Source organism: Labeo rohita, chromosome 16, assembly GCF_022985175.1.
Source record: "Labeo rohita strain BAU-BD-2019 chromosome 16, IGBB_LRoh.1.0, whole genome shotgun sequence".
NCBI classification, from domain to species: domain Eukaryota; kingdom Metazoa; phylum Chordata; class Actinopteri; order Cypriniformes; family Cyprinidae; genus Labeo; species Labeo rohita.
Window position 1 is genome coordinate 5,280,322 of NC_066884.1, and position 20,602 is coordinate 5,300,923.

The 20,602-nt window shown below is 34.7% G+C and overlaps 1 protein-coding gene across 1 annotated transcript in view; it reads right to left on the reverse strand.

Annotated features, from left to right (window-relative positions):
• The window catches only part of LOC127178634 (thrombospondin type-1 domain-containing protein 7A), a 157,318-nt gene extending 138,282 nt beyond the window's left edge, over nucleotides 1-19,036 (reverse strand). Inside the window, exon 1 of the mRNA XM_051131612.1 lies at nucleotides 18,623-19,036. Coding sequence (XP_050987569.1) covers nucleotides 18,623-18,755 — 133 coding nt within the window. The 5' untranslated portion in view covers nucleotides 18,756-19,036. The remainder of the gene's footprint in view (nucleotides 1-18,622) is intronic.
• Nucleotides 19,037-20,602: the final 1,566 nt, after the last annotated feature.

A 20,602-nucleotide genomic window follows, 5' to 3' on the forward strand; every position in this document is an offset into this window, starting at 1 on the left:
AACGACAGAACAAACGATAGGTAGACAAACAGATAGAACGAACGATAGAACGAACAGTAGACAGAACAAACAATAGAAAGATAGATAAATTAAAAGACAGACAGACAGACAGACAAATAGAACGTTAGAAAGAACGTTTGAACGAGACAGAATGACCAAACAATAGATAGATAGAGCAAAAGAATGACAGAACGAACAATACAGCAAAGAACGATAGATAGATAGATAGATGATAGATAGATAGATAAAAAGAATGACAGACAGAACGATAGAACGATACAGTAATAGAACGATAGAACAGAAAAAAGAAAGATAGAATGATAGAACAATAGATAGAACAACAGAACGATAGATAGAATAATACAAACAGATAGAACAAACGACAGATAGAACGATAGATAGAATGATAGAAAGACAGAGTGATAGACAGAGATAGAAAGACAAATAGAACAAACAATGGATAGAACAAACGATAGATTAACAGAAAGACAGACAGACAGATAGAATGTTAGAATGATAGACAGAATGACCGAACGATAGATACATAACACTGAATGAGAGATAGAATGAAAAAAAACATAGAACAATAAACAGAGCAAAAGAACGACAGAACGAACAATACAGTGACAGAACGATAGATAGATAGATAGATAGATAGATAGAGCAAAAGAACAACAGACAAAATGATAGAACGAAACAGTAATAGAACGATAGAACAGATAGAACGATAGAGCAAACGATAGATAAACAGATAAAACAAACGACAGATAGAACAAACGATAGATAGATAAATAGAAAGACAGACAGAACGAACAATAGATTGAATGAACAGATAGAACGATAGATAGAGCAATAGAATGACAAACAGAACGATAGAACAATACAGTAATAGAATGATAGAACAGAAGAACGTTAGAACGAAAGATAGAAAGATAGAACGATAGATAGACAGAATGAACAATAGAATGATAGACAGAGATAGAAAGACAAATAGAACGAACAATAGATTGAATAAATGATAGATAGAATGAACGATAGACAGACAGACAGAACAGTAAATTTCACAAAAATACAAAGAATTGACAAATAACACTGAAGTAAAAGTTATTTTTTTAATATAGAAAAACTGAAGTATTTTCTTGAAAAACACTCTAATATGTTTTATTAATTATAACTAATGAAGCTGAAAATTCAGCTTTGCATCACAGGAATGTATCACATTTAAATATATTCAAACAGAAAAACAGTTATTAATATTATTTTACAATATTACAATTTTTACTGCATTTTTGATCAAATAAATATGGCCTTCGTGAGCATAAGAGAGTTTTTCAAAAACATTTAAAAAACCCTCACCAACCATACATCTTTGAACAAGTATGTACTTTTGCCAGGCATAATTCAGCATAATTCAGAATTTACATTTTATAACATCAGTTTTACTTTTTTTAACCTTCAGCTCAAATGTTTCATAATAAGAAGCTTTTTTTCATTTATTTAATCATATCTTTTGCTTCTAAAACAGGAAAACTATCAAATGTGATTAACCTTTTATTTTCACTTCCATGCTTACATTGTATTTAATTAGTTCATGCATATGGAAATCAAACCCATGAACTTGTTGTTGCTATAGCACCAAATACTCTGATATGTAATTTCACTATAAAGCGCTATAGAAATAACAACTATGCAGATGATATATACTGTTACAGTGATCTCAAATGACTCACAGAAGATTTTAGTCACACCGCCCACCCTTAATAACAAAGTGCTTCCTCCACATAAGGAACAGAAGCCGGTGTCAGGATCCACTGTAGAAACACACTCAAAGAAAGCAGATGCAGAGTACCAGAAGAAAGACGCTCAAAACGATGCTATGCCTAATATAACACCGTCGTCACGGCGTGGTTGCTATGGCTGCAGTTGTCAGCATGGCACAGGGGGCTCGTGCCATGACTGACAGCTGTGACAGCGATGTAATCCAATCCCCTCGCTGCAAAAAACAGTCTTCATCAGAGCCCGACTGCACAGAGATCTCGACATGAACTGAGTGGGAGAGGAGCGCGTAGGCAACACAGTGGAACGACGCCCGGTGCATGGAATCATATTCTGACAGTGGAGAAATTCATGAAGCATCTTTAAGGCGATTAGACAGAGAGGAAATAATCCGCTGAGGGACAGTGACAGGGCAAAGTATCCCGATCAACAATATGTGATGAAAAATACATTATAAATGAGTGTAGCACAATAAATTTGGTGAGGTTTATGTGTAAAGTTAAAATTGACCTATTTACTTTCTTAATGCAAGATCGTGGTAAAATTGTACATGCATTTGTATTAATTTGCTTTGCACACCAAAACATCCACATTTGACAATTCAATTAAGTTCTAATATACATTAAATATATATAATATATTTGATTAAATATATATATATATATATGATTAAAATCACAGAAAAACAGTTATATTGTGAAATATTATTGCAATTTAAAATTGTGGTTTTCTATTTTAATATACTTCAAAATAGAATTTATTCCTGTGATGCAAAGCTGAATTTTTAGCATCATTACTCCAGTCTTCAGTGTCACATCCTTCAGAAATCATTCTAATATCCATTGTGCTGCTTAATATTTATTTTAGTTATTTTTGAACCTGTGATACTTTTTCAGAAATCTTTGATGAATAAAATGTTAAGAAGAGCAGCATTAATTTAAAATATAAATATTTTATAAAAACTTTTGTCTCAATCAGATGTCAGCGTTTCGAATCAATAATCTACAGAAACAATGAAGAAAGCATTTTTTTAAGAAACAAATATGAAAAAAAACTACTGTCCAAAATTGCACAAATCTATATTCAAAATAAAAGTCAATAAATAAAGCTATGATATGACTTTATTAAACCTGGACAGGGTTTTCCCTGACATTTGTGAAGGGACTGCAATGACGTAAATAATAAAATAAAACAAAACAAAATAAAAAAAAAAAAAAAATCAAAAATAAAATAAAATAAAAAAAAATAAAATCACTGAAATCAAAATATACATTAAGAAATAAATGAATGAAAAAAAAAAAAATTGGATTATAGTGCATAAATCCTATGGACTACTTTTAGGGTTCTTTAATGTTGTTCATTTAATGTTGTTTCATAGCTCTTGTTGAATCACTGTGAACCACATGAAAATTCTCCTTCTATGATCCAAGGGAAAAAAATAACAGCATATGGGTTCAGAATGACATAATGAGTGAGTAAATAATGACAGAATTTTCATTCTTGGAGGCTAGAATGTGAAGCAGATGCCCACCCATATGGGTCACATAGATAGTAACCCTCAGCCCACTGCACTCAGAAATATCAATAGCTCATCAGCACAGTGTCAGCACACTCCACTGACGCACGTGGAGCTGAAAACATGTCGTTCTGACACGGGGAGGCAGGTATCGAGTAATGAAGTTGAGTAATTAGAGAAGATGAAAGACATTAGTATTGGCATTGTGTCAGTAAATGAAGTGAACTATAACGGGAGGCGCGACAGAGCTGAAGCTCACGCCCGCTGTGCCTTTATGAGAGATCTGAAGGCGTCAGCGCCTGGGTGTAAATGTGGAGGTGCTGCCACAGCGAGAACTGGCACTACAAACAACACCCACATCAGAGAACAGAACACAATTACTGCACAAATTAAGTTTTACACAATGGAACAAAACGGAAAGGGGGAGAAAGGAATATGCATAAAAGAAAATTCACTGAGATATGGTTAAAACAATACGTCATACACAGCCAGGAGTTTAAATGGAGACCTTTGATTTTTAGATTTTCTTGCTGAGAAATCTCATATATAGAGGTTTGCTTAATGTTTTAAACTGAGTTCTTTTAAATGTGTATACTTTTATTTAGCAAGGACAAACAAGGACAAATTAAAATGACCAAAAGATACAGTAAAGACATTTATTACAGTACAAAGGATTTCTAATAAATGCTGTTTTCTTTTTTACTTTCTATTCATAAAATAATCTTTAAAAAATTGTTCTACGGTTTCCACAAAAATAGTCAATATTGATAATAACCAGAAATGTTTCTTGAGCAGCAAATTAACAAATTAGAATGATTTCTGAAGAATCACGTGGCATTGAAAACTGGAATAATGATGCTGAAAATTCAGCTTTGCATTTCAGAAATAAATTCCAAATTCCAAAATATTCAAATAGAAAACAGTTATTTCAAATTTTAATATTATTTATATTATATAATATTACTGTTTTTACTGCATTTTTTATAATTTTTTTTTATGTAAAGTCGGCAACACCAAAGCTCCAAAAATATAAAAAATTTATGATCTCTATGGAAGCCCGTTTCTGCCACTAAATAAAAAATTAAAAAAAGGTTATTGTGACTTACCTCACAATTCAGACCTTTTTTCTCAGAATTGTAATATAAGATAAAATATAAAAATAATAAAAATAAAATATAAACTCACAATTGCGAGCTATAAAGTCAGAATTCTGAGATATAAACTCACAATTTTGACAAATAAAGCCAGAATTACATGATATAAACTCACAACTCTGAGAAATAAAGGTGCAATTGCGAGTTTTAAAGTCAGAATTCCGAGACATAAATTCGCAATTCTGAGAAATTAAGTCAGAATTCCGAGATATAAACTCGCAATTCTGAGAAATAGTCAGAATTGCATGATATAAACTCACAATTCTGAGAAATAAAGTCAGAATTCTGAGACATAAACTCGCAATTCTGAGAAATTAAGTCAGAATTTCAAGATATAAACTCGCAATTCTGAGAAATTAAGTCAGAATTTCAAGATATAAACTCGCAATTCTGAGAAATTAAGTCAGAATTTCAAGATATAAACTCGCGATTCTGAGAAATTAAGTCAGAATTTCAAGATATAAACTCGCAATTCTGAGAAATTAAGTCAGAATTTCAAGATATAAACTCGCAATTCTGAGAAATTAAGTTAGAATTTCAAGATATAAACTCGCAATTCTGAGAAATAAAGGTACAATTGCGAGTTATAAAGTCAGAATTCCGAAACATAAATTCACAATTCTGAGAAATTAAGTCAGAATTCCGAGATATAAACTCGTAATTCTGAGAAATAGTTAGAATTGCATGATATAAACTCGCAATTCTGAGAAATGAAGTCAGAATTCTGAGATGTAAACAATTCTGTGAACATATTAGTCTTTTTTTCTCCTCAGAACTGGACTTCATAACTTTACAGCAATTGCACAATTCTCACAATTCTGTGAAAAAAGTCAGAACTGCGGTATACAAAGTCACAACTGCGAGTTATTCTGACATCTCGCAATTGTTTAGATTCCGTAAATCTGACTTTATATCTAGCTATTTTGACTTATAACACGCAATTGTGCATTTATACTGTACCTCACAGTTCTGAGAAAAAAAGTCAGAATTGCGAGATGTAAACTCAAAATTGTGAGAAAAAAAGTCACAATAACCTTTTTTTATTCCATTGATCTCAAATATGTTAATCAACATTAATTTTATAGCTCTGTCTCTTACTCTAAGAAACAATTGTTTAATTTAAATGAAACCCACTGAACTCCTTTAAGTCTCCCAAGCTTTGAAAGAGTAACCTCTCAGCACTTTAAGTAAGCTTTCAAACCTCTCAGGTTTGATTGTGAACACCAAAGACTAGAAAAGCTTAGAGAGGTGCAGGAAATGAGCTGACCAGCCTGCAGCCACCTGCTTGTTTCTTTCAGATCCAGGGGCCTGTCAAACATGATTATCTGTAGTGAGAGTCTTTACACATTCAGGTTGAGGGGGAAAGTTCTGGTGAGTGTTTATTGAAGCATTCTGGGCAGCATGCTGGGCACAGGTCATGTGAAATCACATCAAACCAATACGACAAGCTCCTGGAACTATGTAACCTGATAATCCGAAACCTTTACCTAACCCTAAAGTCAAAGGAAATGATAGGGTTATATGAATTTTGCTCAAGCTTAAGCCTAAAATCTGATAGTAATGCTGTTCTAGGACCAGTAAGATTACTGATCCGACTTGCCAAAACTACAGTAAAAATTGGTGAAATATTATTACAATTCAAAATAACTGCTTTCCATTTGAATACATTTTAAAATGTAATTTATTTCTGATTCAAAGCTGAATTTTCAGCATCATTACTCCAGTCCTTAGTATCATATGATCCTTCAGAAATAATTCTAATATGCTAATTTGCTGCTCAAGAAACATTTCTGATTATTATCAATGTTTATAACACTTGAGCTGCTTTACATGTTGGTGGAAACCTGATACGTATTTTTTCAGAATTGTTATATGAACAGAATGTTTGCACTTTTACGTCACGGTTTGGTCAGTTACTTGGATGCGTGGCCATATTGGAGATACTCGAATGTATACAGCAGCATGGATTGCATGGTAAATGTACTAATGTGCTAAACCATTGAAAAAAACATGTGGAAGCTGCCAAATCATACTGTATAGAGAAGGACTTAGCAAGCAGGAAAGGGCATAACTAAAATTAATAGGTGGTAAAGATACGTACTAGCAATATTAATTAAGATATTAGCCTTATATTTCACCTACAGGACTGAAACTGATAAAAACAAACACAATGTTGTCAAGATTCTTGCCCTGGAAATCCTGCTTCAGTCCAACCAAACACCTTTTGTTCCTCAGACAGTTTTTTGCACTCTTCTCCTTGATTTGTTATAACTTTTGCCAGTCTATAGTACTCCAAATGTTTTTCCTGGTCTGACCGACTAATACAGCCCAAAACTTTACAATAATTGGCAATTTCCAGCAGCATTAATCAGTAAAATTTTTGGAATCAGTGGCATCCAAGATTTCTTTCTTCAGTCGTAAAGAAATTATGGTTTTTGAGGAAAACATTTCAGGATTTTTCTCCATGTAATGGACTTCTATGGTGCCCCCAAATTTGAACTTCCAAAATGCAATTTAAACGCAGCTTCAAAGGGCTCTAAACGATCCCAACCGAGGAATAAGTGTCTTTTCTAGCTAAATACTCATCTAGTCTAGCTCTGTGTGAACTGTTTTTTTCCAGTCATGACAGTTAGGGTACGTCTAAAAAGTCCCGTCTCATTTCTCCTCCAACTTCAAAATCACCCTACATTGATGTTTTTATCTTTTTTTGTAAAGAGTGCTTGATCTTCTTTGCATGTTCACTTTATAAACACTGGGTCTGTACTTCTGCAGCAAAAACTTGCAGTGTTGGGGGTGCTCGTAGAACCAGTTTGAAAACCACTGTTCTATGGCATCACTGTGAAGAACCTTTTAAAGCACCTTTATTTTTGAGTGCATGACTCTTAAAAAAAAAAAAAAAAAAAGGGTTCACACAGAGCTAGAGGAGACAAGCATTTGAGGTTAAAAAGTATGTAAATTGTAATTTTTTTTTTTCCTCAGCTGGGATCATTTAGAGCCTTTTGAAGCATTTAAACTGCATTTTGGAAGTTCAAATTCGGGGGCACCACTGAAGTCCATTACATGGAGGGAAATCCTGAAATGTTTTCCTCAAAAAACATAATTTCTTTACAACTGAGAAAGAAAGACATGAACATCTTGGATGACAAGGGGTGAGTACATTATCTGTAAATTTTAGTTCTGGAAGTGAACTAATCCTTTAATACATAAATAAAATATGCAAAACATAAAAAGAGGGAAAAAATAAAAATCTCAGACAAAGAAAAATTAAGCCTTCCGGCCTTTCTAATTTCCCAAACAAATCTCCTTCAGGAGAGGTCAAAGTTTTCAACATTACATTTTTAATCAACAAACTCAATGAAGCAGTTAAATGACATAATTTTCTGACTACTAAACAACACCATGGGCCAAACCTACTTGATCTCTGACTGGTGACCTTTCACCTGTCTAGAACCACCTAAAAGCTCAATTCAAAACAAAGTCTCTGAACATTAGTAAAATCTAAAGTAAATAATAAGTGCAACTATATTTTTACTTTACAACAGGAGAAAATGAAGGCAGCTTCTGATTTGCAAATATCTGTAGTCTGTAGGTTTGAGTATGAACAATACTAATAGGGATAGTGATGCTTGCTTTAGCCGACACTTAGTAGAAGTAACTTTAACCCTAATTAAAACTTATTGAAATTAACTCTTTATTGGAAAATGTCCTGGCAGAAAATTGACAGTACATCAGTCATTAATCATACAGACATTAAAACACAATGCAATGCATTGCAAAAGGTATTATGTATTAATGCAGTACATTGTGCTCTATTTTTACAGATTTTTTTTTTTAGCTTGCACTTCCTTTGCTCAATTATCCACAGGAGCGATGACTACATCGGCCAACTAAATGTCACTGCACTTACAAACAGAGTCCATTTCAATCAATTCTCTGAAAAGCTGTATGTTGCTTTACGAAGATGAAAGAGCAGCTCTTGAGTGTACATTGTTGAGGTGTTCAGGGCTTGTTTTCTCCGGGTGAACATCGGCGGTCTCTTTCATTCTGCTCTGGAGAGTTCATAAAGACATCCACAGTAGGGTGCAAGTGAAGTTAGCTGACCTCTTTCATTTGGTATTGTCAGAGTACTAAGTATTTTCATCCTCTTGCTGAGGAGACACTTAAAAACATTTAAGTTCATTCTGTTAAGCCTTAAATATATAATGCACATGTATGCAAACAGGCTCTGTTACAAAACTTAGTGAACTGCCTTCTAAGACAACACCCTGTAACTCACATGGCAATTGAAACACTCTACACAGGCATACAAATAGCACTTTTCAAGTGAAATGCACAACAGAAATGACTCATAATTGATTTCAATAAACGTTGGTGTTATAAAGTTGATAAATATTCATAACATACAAAACTAAAGAATATTGAATATTTTTTGCTCTTTGATAAATTGGTTTAGAAAAAAAACATCTGTTTAATGCATAAAATGTAAATGTAAGCTAACAAAATATTCTACTAAGTATAAAAAATAAGTATATATAAAAGTATATGTATATATATATATATATATATATATATGTGTGTGTATACACACACATACACACACTAAATATACATTGTCTCAGTCAACCTTTTTTTTTTTTACTAACAAAAATGTTTTTATGGTTTTAGCTTAGTAATTATAGGCAGCTTACTAGATATTTGAAACAGAGCCATAGCTTTATGGAGAATAAATCGCAGTTTTAGTCTTTCTTTCTTACAATTCCTTTCAAATCTTTTTTTCTCCAAGAGGATTTTTATTGGTTTTCCATGCAAGATGCTTTGTAAAGTCATAATCATATGTGGTCTGGCAGTAAGACATTGTGGAACATGGTGTAAAGGACTAATCCTCTTATGCCATACTAAATAAACTTTATGGATCTAGAATAATCTTTAATCCACACAACACAGCCATATTAGAGATGCCTTGGTCTTAGCATAAGCCCTGCCATTTAGATTAAACAAACACCATTTTCCCAGCAGGACCGAGACCGCACACGCACGCCTGTAAAGGGCGACCTATTTCATAAAAAGCAAATTTTTTTTAAAGAAACTATTATGCTGTAACACATTTAATGACCCTTTGAGGCAAAAAGAACTGGTTATGTAACATTATAATACAATAACGGTATGCCTCCACTATAATGCAAAAAACATAAGGTGTAGTACTTTTCTTGCTGAAATAAAGGGATTAAAATGCAATATTCCTTGAAAGACTGGATCTTACAATAGTCTGTTCACACTCTACCAGAGCCGCTGTGTGGGTTTTAGAAATGCTGTTTTTAATACTGGAATTTGGGCTGAACGACATAAAATATTCACAATATATCCGTGGTCATAAATGGTAATAAATGTAGGCAGCATGATTTTTAACATACTTTTTACTTGCCATTAAGTTCCCATTAAAGTCCAATATCAGCAACTTTTTGCTAATATGAGAGCATTAAAAATTCAAAACTCAAATCCAATCATCATCTGACATATTAAAACTGCTGTAGTTAAAAATAAGAGAGTAGATATTGCTTGCTTATTTCTAATATTTGCTCCGAAGTGGCATTAAATTATACATTTTGAATTGAATTTTGAATTAGTGACAATAATACTAATAAAAAAAAAAAATGAAATATTAAATAGTCAAAAGATCAAGAAAATTATTTTTATTATCTTTAGAAAGTGTTTTTTTTTTCTTATTTTATTTAAAATGGAAGTCTTTTATATCAATACAGTACCATACAGTAGTACTGTACTAAGTTTGGAGTCAAAACTTTACTTTTAAAAGAAATTAATAATTTTATTTAGCAAGGATATGTTAAAATAAAAAGTGATAGTAAAAACTTACATTGTTGCAAAAGATTTCTATTTTGAATTATTGCCATTTTTAAAACTATATATTAGGGCTGTCAGTTTAACGTGTTAACTTAATTAACTTAAAAAAAAAAAAAATGCCCCGTATGTGTTTTGTCTCATATTTGTCTCGAAGGAGCAATATGACAAGAGTGCTGATTTTGTCCCGATCTATCACAAGCTTAAATACGATTTTATACAACAGTTCAGTAAATAAGAGGCTGATATTGTGTTATATTTAAACACTATATTATATTATGTTTTTGCTCAATTTTGCAGAGAACATATTACCTTTGAAGCCATAGCAGAATTGTTGGGCGTCCGAGCAACACAGCAGTGTTTCATATCTGAATGAATCCGCGTTTTGAACGAATCATGTGAAAATATTCCTTGATTTGTACTCCACAGAGTTGGATGTCTTCATTTAACAGTATCATCATCACAGTATGTACAGTATCATCACATGGGCACAAAAAGCTTACAGTTTTGTGAAACTTCCACAAATATCACACAATCATTCTCCTCACTCCCTGTGGGAAATTACTGGCAACTGAAGAAGAAAGCAAAAATGTGACAGCGAGTGGAAATTATGTAATAAACATAATGAAAATACTTTAGCTTTAAACCCGCTGTACCTCTGCAGCGCTTAAGAACATGCAACCCAGGTCACATTTCATCCCAAAGAAATATGCGCTATAATTCAGCGGTTAAAGCGTGCAGAGAATAGGATGCGCTTCATTTGGTGAATAGGAGCATGATCAAAATGCTTCTGGGAAGTTCACACTCTTAATGCGTAGTGCAATTAGGACTGCAGCTTTCTTAAATTAGAGCCAAATTTAGGTGCTTCAAAATAAGCAGAAATAAAAATCAATCACACAAGGGAAATGCATTTCCCAAACTGTTAAAATGCCATTAAACGTTCTGTGAGAATAATATATTCCGAGGAAACCGATCTCGTTTGTATGCGCGTCCTAAATTTAAAGCCCTTTGCCAAGACTCTGGAGTAGTTTTCAACCAATTATAGGCGTGGGGTTCATTTGCCGGTAGGTCCGTATGAAAATCAGGGTCACACAGGGTGACATTAAAATGCATTCCCTGAAATGAGTTCAGAATTTCACCCGGCACATTTTCTTATCTGCTTCTTGGAAAGAAGGTGACAATTAAGTCACCTACATTTTTCCTCCATTCAATTTTCTTGAAATAACATTTCACTCTTTAGCAGAGAGCTTATCCTTACTCTCCACTTTCAATAAAGCCTCTTATTTTGAGACAAGGAATCTTCAAACAGCTCCAAGACCTCTTAAAATAGCAATTATATGGACTATAAGTGGCCTCTGATCCCATGCCCTTACTCTGAACTCGCCAAACTTCAAAGCATTTTAGGAGTTTAGAAAACATTTATTCAGTAATATTACCAACTTAAAGGAGAAGTCCACTTCCAGAACAACAATTTACAAATAATTTACTCACCCTGTTGTCATCCAAGATCTTCATGTCTTTCTGTCTTCTGTCGTAAAGAAATTATGGTTTTTGAGGAAAACATTTCAGGATTTTTCTTCATATAATGGACTTCAATTGTGCCCTGATTTTGAACTTCCAAAATGTAGTTTAAATGCAGCTTCAAAAGGCTCTAAACGATCCCAGCTGAGGAAGAAGGGTCTTATCTAGTGAAACGATCGGTCATTTTTTTCGGAAACTAATTTTTACTTTTTAAACACAAAACCTTGTGTAGCACAGGCTCTGGGATGCGTGTTCACGGCGCTACGTACTATTGAATCACGTCGAATCACGACTACAGACCCAGTGTTTACAAAGCGAACGCGCAAAGACTAACAAAGTGCAAGTAAGTCAAACGCTGTTTACAAACAGAAAGCTACAACGATGTCGGACGATTCTGAAGTTGTAGGAGAAAATAAGATGGAGTTTTTTGCCATACTCTACCTTTTTTAGCCGGAGTACACAGATGATGAACTTAGACGTGATTCGTAGTAGTGATAGGAAGTTCGGATAATTTTACATACTCTGACATTTGAGTCTCGTTCAGCAAAATGAATTAATCTTTTTTCGAGTGATTTCGTTCATTTTAACAAAATATAATTAAAATGTTACATGTTACCTCCCTAACACATCTACTGCTTACACAAACATTGATCACACTACAAACAAGACAAAACTGTAATGCTATAAGAATCAGAAAAGATTAATTCATTGTTTACCATTAGCTCAACTCACCTCACCTCTTATCTGACAAGTTTTTGGGTTTGAGTCGTTCTTTCATCACATGACAGCCCCATAAGATGAATGAATGACTTGAAAAACCCGAAGACTCGAAACAGGTGAACTTATTCCAGTACAGAACCTAATAGGATGTTGCTCATGCGTGACTGAACGAATCACTCCCCGAGACGACTCGTTCTTCATGAGACACATTAAAGATCCGTTTACAATGAACGAATCATTCAAGAGCATCCCAGAGCGTGAGCTACACGAGCTTTTGTGCTTAAAAAGTAAACACATTTTTATTTTTCGAGAAAAATGACAAATCGTTTCGCTAGATAAGACCCTTCTTCCTCGGCTGGGATCATTTAGAGCCTTTTGAAGCTGCATTTAAAATACATTTTGGAAGTTCAAGATCGGGGGCACAATTGAAGTCCATGAAAAATTTAAAAATCCTGAAATGTTTTTCTCAAAAACCATGATTTCTTTACGACTGAAGAAAGAAAGACATGAACATCAACTGAACTGAATCAACTGACTCAAGCTGAATAATGACACTACTATCTAAGCTGTTTTTTATTTGAGTTTGCAATATTTACACTGTTATTGAAACAACCTGAATCAACATTGAACTAAACTGAGATGAATAAACAACATTGTTTTTAGAGATGCTTTACAAGTGTTAAATAAATGAGACTTGACTAGATATCTGGAAACACACAAAGCGTACCCAACTTGCAGTATGTTCAACAAGTGTATGTGTTTGTTTGCTGGGCGGAGCGAAGGCAAAACGGAACGCTCCCGCATCACTAACAAGTCCTATTATAGGAGGTAACGTGGTGTGAAGTGTGAGTAGCTCTGACAGCACAACTTTGTTCCTTGAGGATTGTGTGATCAGGAAACAAGAGGCGAATCCAGCATAATCTGGGTAATCTCTGCTCTAAGAGTGGATAAACCCTGCTGAGGCATGGGCTACACACAAGAGTTCAGTCTGCATTAACTGTTCCTATTGGTTGAGAGTACAGCCAATAGTTCACAAGCATGAACACCGTAGAAGAAAAAAAAATACATGTATACTTTTAAATATAAAGAATCCAAACTAGGTTTTTCACAGCAATGTAATAAAAACACCATTTTTGCTTTTTCGCACTTACTGTTGACAACCTAAATATTTGATCCTTAAAACTTATAGCATCTTGTCCAGTTACGATACGGTATTACATGTTAAAGGCGTCATCGAATGCCCATTTTCCACAAGTTGATATGATTCTTTAGGGTCTTAATGAAAAGTCTATGATATACTTTGGTTACAAATTTTCAATGGTTGTGTAAAACAACACCCTTTTTACCTTGCCAAAATCAGCCCTGCAAAAATCAACCCATTCTGATGGATTGTTCCTTTAAATGCAAATGAGCCCTGCTCACCCCGCCCCTCTCTACTCTCTGTGGAGCGACGAGCTGTGCTCTGAGAGATTGTTTACTTTAGCCCGTGTTTTAGCCGTGAAACTTGCTAACTAGCAGGTTATTAGGAAAGGTGATTGCAGAGATTAATGAAAAAAAACCTTATACTCATTTCTGCTGTAGGTAACGCTGGATCATGAATGATTTGCACAAACATAGACGCATTTATGTAGATCAGGAGGTGCACCCACTGCATCTTCAGTGGCTCAGATGTCGGGAGTAAATTATGACCACTATGTTCATTATTACATCCAGCAACACAACACCTCAATCGCTCAAACTGAGATATTCTTGTCTAACTTACATCCCTGCTCCAGGATCGAAACAATGACAGTCGGACTGTTACATCTGATTTAGGGCGGGTCTGAGGTAAGACGCTCATGTCAATCAGCTATCGTGAGAATGGCTCGATTTGACAAAGGATATATTCTTTTTACAGATTAATTAAAAACCACTGCATGGATTTTTATCATTATGCATACACTGCCAACACACATTAATGTTCAAACAACATGTAAAAGTGAACTTTGCATCCAATGACCCAATGAAATTTGAGGAAAAATGCATTTAATAGAAACAAAAATGTAAATATGTTTAGTCTCTGTAGTAGTAATAACTGCCTGTAATAACTGCCTGCCTGTAATAACTGCCTGCAAAAAGAGTTTTATGGATGGTAAAAAAAAAAAAAAATTGGATGGTCATGGTTTGCATGTCACCGGCCATTGGCAGGTGTGACAAAAAGTTAGTTTAAGGCCCTGGTTATGAAGCTATGAGACTGCTTTTTCTGTGCAAAGAAAACAAAGATAACGACTTCAACAATTTCTTCTCCTCTGTGTCAGTCTTCGCCCTGCATTCACGAGAGTATCACGATGCATGCGTGTGGTGGTGCCGATGCAGGAGCCAGCGTTCTATGTAAATAATAAACTATGTAAATAATTAAATAAATTAGTACTATTATATCATGTATTGGCTATCTCACAGGCCGACGATAGGACCCAACACTACTGTAGCATCAACTAAACCTTAATATATCCTTAACTATAACGGAGCAGACATTCGCCAATCACAATGCACTGGGACAGCTAACCAACCACAACACATTTTGTTTTTTGGAAGGCGGGCCTTCATTAGACCCAGAACCAATCAAACCATTTGTGCCAGGCTGGGTAGAAAGGTACTGTAATAATGTAAATTATGTGAAAAATAATGCATTTTTCGAACCACTAAGCATGACAGCATGTTCTAGTACACCCCCAAAACAAAATTTAGACTTTGTAAAAGAGCATGACAGGACCCTTTTAAAAATCCAAAACCCAATATGCTACATGTAACATTAAAAACCTAATTCTTCATTCAAACAGCTAAAAAAAAACCAAGAACCTTATCCTGCTGAAAAGACCAGAATAACTGGTCACCAGAAATGTGCTTTGGATACTGATGTCCCAACAAGGCTTCTCTGATAAACCAGCAGCACCAAAATAAATAAATAAATCAACTAGATCAGCACCAAATTAAAACAAACCAGAAGATCTAGGTTTTTTTTTTAGCTTCATGAGAAAAACATTCTTAGCTGAACAGGCAAAATTAAAACACCAACTCCTTATCGTCACCTTAGAATAATAAGGTTCTATCTGCATTTTTGCACTTTTGAGATTTCGAGCTTGAAAATTTGTCTTCCATAGACTTCTGTAGATAGAACCATTTTTGTTAAAAAGAGGCCCAAAATGTACACAGCTTATGAAAGAAACATCACATAATGTAAATAAGTTATCACAGAATAAGAATATGTGAATAACTCAATTTTTACAAAAATGTCAGATAGAACCTTATATTTCTTAGTAATGTAGCTCAGATTTTACTTATGACTCACAGAAAATGGGTATTATGCTCACGGATTCATTATGAAACCAGCATAACATAAGCAGAATCCACTGTATGTGGTCTCTATACTTGGCCACGTAATGCGTGTCCTAATGTGCACTTTGGATCTTATGGAATCACATGGGAAAACATGGCTAGAGCTCTAAATGATGGCGTCAGCATGTTAAGGGAAGCCCTGTTTTTCAAACAGAAATAGAACACACATCTTCTGTGGTATTAATCAATCCATTTAAAGGGATAGTTCAACCAAAAAAAGATAATACTGTCATCATTTACTCATCCTCATGTGACATTATTTCTATTGTGAAGAAAGATATTTTAAGAAATGTCAATACAATGGAGATTAATGAGCTTTAAAGTTGTCTGGTTCCCAACATTCTTGAAAATATTTTCTTTTGTGCACCACAGAAATAAACATGCTGATTGGATCAGCCACTTCAAAAATTCATACATCAGTAACGATAAGCTAGTTCTGCAGTTGCAGTGGTTTTATCTACTTTGCTTTGTGTCTAAAAACTCTCCTTGCCTGTGAAAAAAAAAAAAAAAAAAAAAAATCACTGTAATGGACAGCCTTGTATGGTTTATCGCTTTAGTGACCACCTGTGCAGAACAAATTGACATTTTAGACTGTAATCTCTCTACAAATCGAATGATGCATTATTCCTCCTAATTTCTTATGCTACACACTATTTAACCAAGAATACAAGTCAAGGTTACAGTAACCCACGTAAGTCAATTTTGGCCTGTAAATACCCTCATTAATTAAGAATCCTTCCTGAGTCAATATTAGCTGGGTTTGAGATACAAGGGAGCCAAAGCTGAGATGTGGAGGGTCAACACAAGACTGTACATCGATAAAATAAAAAAAGAAAGAGCCCTTCTAATTGGAGGCTGAGGCACAGGGAGATATGGACAAAATTGCTCCGGTCTTCTCCAGGGATATTTGAACATCAAACCCACGTTCAGACAGCAAACAGGGAGGGAAATGTACAGAGACCAGCGTGCCATTTAATCCAGCCTGCTTATTAGAAATAAAAGCACCAAGTATGCCAGCGCTATCGATTGCAACAAGAAAAACACATCCATTAAGAATCACTTAACGAAAAGCTTGTTGGTTTAAACCATCATTTCAAGGAACGCCGGTTTATTCTACAGCACTCTTGTTTCCAGGCCTGTTATATGAACATCTCCATCATGGGATGATATCAGCCCTAGACAGCAGATTTATTGCTCTTCTGTGAAGCCAATAAACAGCAGAAATGTGAGCCAATTCCCCCACAGGTTGAAGCCTGAGCTCTTCTACGGTCAGATTCATTATGCATACAGTACATCATACGTCAAAACTAAATTTCCCTCCCCTTGAGCGCTCTAGAAAGCGCAATAACATTATCGCACCAGAGCGATATCGCAGTCAAACTGCACGCTATCATGCATCTGCCCATCCAAGATAGACTCTCCACATTTCTACCAGATGTTTTTCAATGAAATGAGCCAATGATCTGTAATTACTGTGACCTACAGGAGAGAGATATGTAGGTTAAGTTCGCCTGCCGCTCCGCTTCTTTGCATGCATGTCCCAGGGATGTTTTCAAAGTATAAATCCTAGCAGCTCCTTTAATCTCCTTACGCGCTTACATCCGCTTTAAAAATTCACTAACACAGTGACAAATGCACGTTGACTCTCGCTCTGGCCAATAGAAGAGTCCAAACTGCACATTTAGACTTTCAGTGATCTGATACAGGTTTGCAAATAAATCTTGCATTTTAATGCATTGTACCAATTGCTGTACAAAGCACTTTTTAAAATCAGAAAAATCCCTGATTTAGATTAATGTCCAAAAAATTGTTAATCTGGCATTCATTGCATTGTAACAAATTTATATATATATATATATATATATTCTCCTTGCATTACAGTAATGAGAATTTTTTAAAATCAGAAAATTCACTTATTCTGATTATTGTAGTGCAAATAAAATATATGCTATTTAAATTATAAAACTGTTAACCACTAATATATTTGTTGCACTGAATGAATGCATATATATTTGCATTACAGTAATGAGAATTTGGGGGTGAGATGTGTGTTACTGTCATCAAATAATATCACAGTGTGAAATTATGGTCCTAAAATTAAGCTTTTTAATTTTGTAATAATTAAAAAAATAATAATTTGTATTTTAATTATATTATTTAATAAAATATATAACAAACATTTATATATTTATTAAATTTATAATTTATCATATTTTATAAAGAGATTTACAGTATAACTTATTAATATAGAGTTGTTGTTTTTTTTACTATAGCAGATGCTTTTGTGCACAGAATAGGTGACTGTGAAACACGGCCAAATTCGCAATCAGAAGTCAAATAACTTCCATTACTTTGTACCTCGGAGCTCCTTCCATTTTATTGTCAGATTTCATTATAATAATGATACGGCTGTTATCTAGCACAAGAAATCGAACAATCAGTCTGGGAAAATGGAGACAACCTACTGTGCTGAAACGGGGACATGTTTCTCTACCGTACAGACTTTGAGAATCAGAAATTAGGATGATGAGAAATAATTCAAACATGCTACGCAGAGCTGTTTTGAAGTGAGACGGAAGACCTATAGCTGTCCTTTTTTCTTACTCCAGATAATAAAACAAAAACAACTTTGTACAAACAGCCAGTCTGGAACCTCTACATCCCACTCACATCCATCAAGGTACTTATGGAAATAGCCGTATACCTGTCTCCCAGAAGTACAGCGACTTCCCGTCTCCGGTCGTTTGGGCGCAAGCGGTCCAGATTCCACAGAGCAGTAAAAATAACCTCCATAAACACAGGAACGCTGTCCTTGCACCCCTAACCCCAAGTCCCATGGCTCTCCTGAGTCGCGTATAATCCACTCGGTCGGGAGGAAAAGAAACCCCAACGAGAGCAGAGAAAGAAGTTCAGTCGCAGAGACTGAAAGAGTTTGCGTGCCTCTTCAGTTAGTGTTCCCAGAAGGAACAGCGCGTGTGGCGGATCTCCTTGGCTTCTGCTCCTCTGGTTGGCTGAAGCGAATAGGAGAATGTTCTGGCTGAACAATAGTGAACGGCAGCCACTGCTGCTACTGCTGCCGCTGTCCTCTGCCTACTGCAGCTGACTGACGCCGCATCTCCCCTCCCTCTGCCTCACACTCTCTCACTCACTCGCTCTCTCTCTCTCTCTCTCTCGAGCTTAGGGCACAAGGACTCTCCTTCGCCATGCTCCTGTGACGCTAAAGAAGACAAGATAAGAGGGGAGTGCTGTCGCTAAGGGAGGGAGGGAGAAAGAGGGAGATTTATGAACTGCATATTGCACATTTTCTGTGTCTGCTTGCTGAAAGACTGGGGTTGCATGAAGCTGGATGTTTCAATTCAAGATTCTAAAATGTTTCAAGATACGAAAAATGCTAAAAGGACCACTGGAAGAAAATAATGCAAGTAGAAGAAAGTGCAAAGTTGCACTAAATGCACATTTAAGTTCTTAATACACATTCCTGAAGGTTTTGGGAACTTCAAAATGTAACACTTCACGATGCCATAGAAGAAAAAAATGAAGGTGCTTCACGATGCCATAGAAGAACCTTTTCTGTTTCACAAAAGGTTCTTTGTGGCGAAAGATTATAGAAAGACGTAATTTTTAAAAAAAAAAAAGACTTTGACTGAATGGTTCTTCCATGGCATCGCTGTGAAGAACCAAAAAAATGCATTTTTGTTACTTGAAATAAATTTTAACTGAAATAAAACTTTTTTTAACTGAAATAAGAACTAAATCTGAAAAAAATAATAATAATAATAATAATAATAATAATAATAATACAAACTTTATAGACCATAGTGAAAAACAGATATACTAAAATGTATTTAAATTATTTTTTTTTTATTTTTGCATTTAAAATCTGAAATTATTAATACTGTAATATTAAGAAATGTGCATTGTGCACAAGTAGTACTCCAAATAAAGTTTGATTAAAAAAAAAGAAAGACAACTAAATTTAAATTTAAAATGAAAAATAGAAAAATAAATAATTAATAACAACTACAGAAACTATATTACTAAATAATACTCAATAATGCTAAAATACTTCTCTGGAGCCATTAACATGGAAACATTTCACTGATATTACAAAAACACAATGGGTTGCTTAGTATTTTAAAGTGCATTTTCAAATGTTTAACTGCATTTTCATACTTCTTTATGCTTTTCATATTATTTCAACTCATCGCGGCTAGCCAACTTGAACAAACAGTTAGAGCAAATTATTTTAAACCACGCAATCTTACTGTACTCAACACACGCAGTCCATTCTCAGTATATCATCAGAATACGGATTGTGATGTCATCGTGCAGGCAGAGATCACTAAATCTTAATGACTGTCTTGTTAATCCACTTTCCTAAGCTCAGTAGCTCAGGTCATGATCTTGAGTGGCAGATACTGGCACTGGCATGAGAGCAAACTAAACATGAGCGTGTGAGGCTCAAAATTCACACTAGAGCTTTTGGTGTTGATCTGAGTCCAACTGACAGCAGAGTTTAGTTTATTTGTGACCCTGGACCACAAAACCAGTCATAAGGGTAACTTTTTCAAAATTGATATTTATACATAATCTGAAAGCAGAATAAATAAGCTTTCCATTGATGTATGACTTGTTAGGATAGGACAATATTTAGTCAAAATACCACTATTTGGAATCTGAGGAT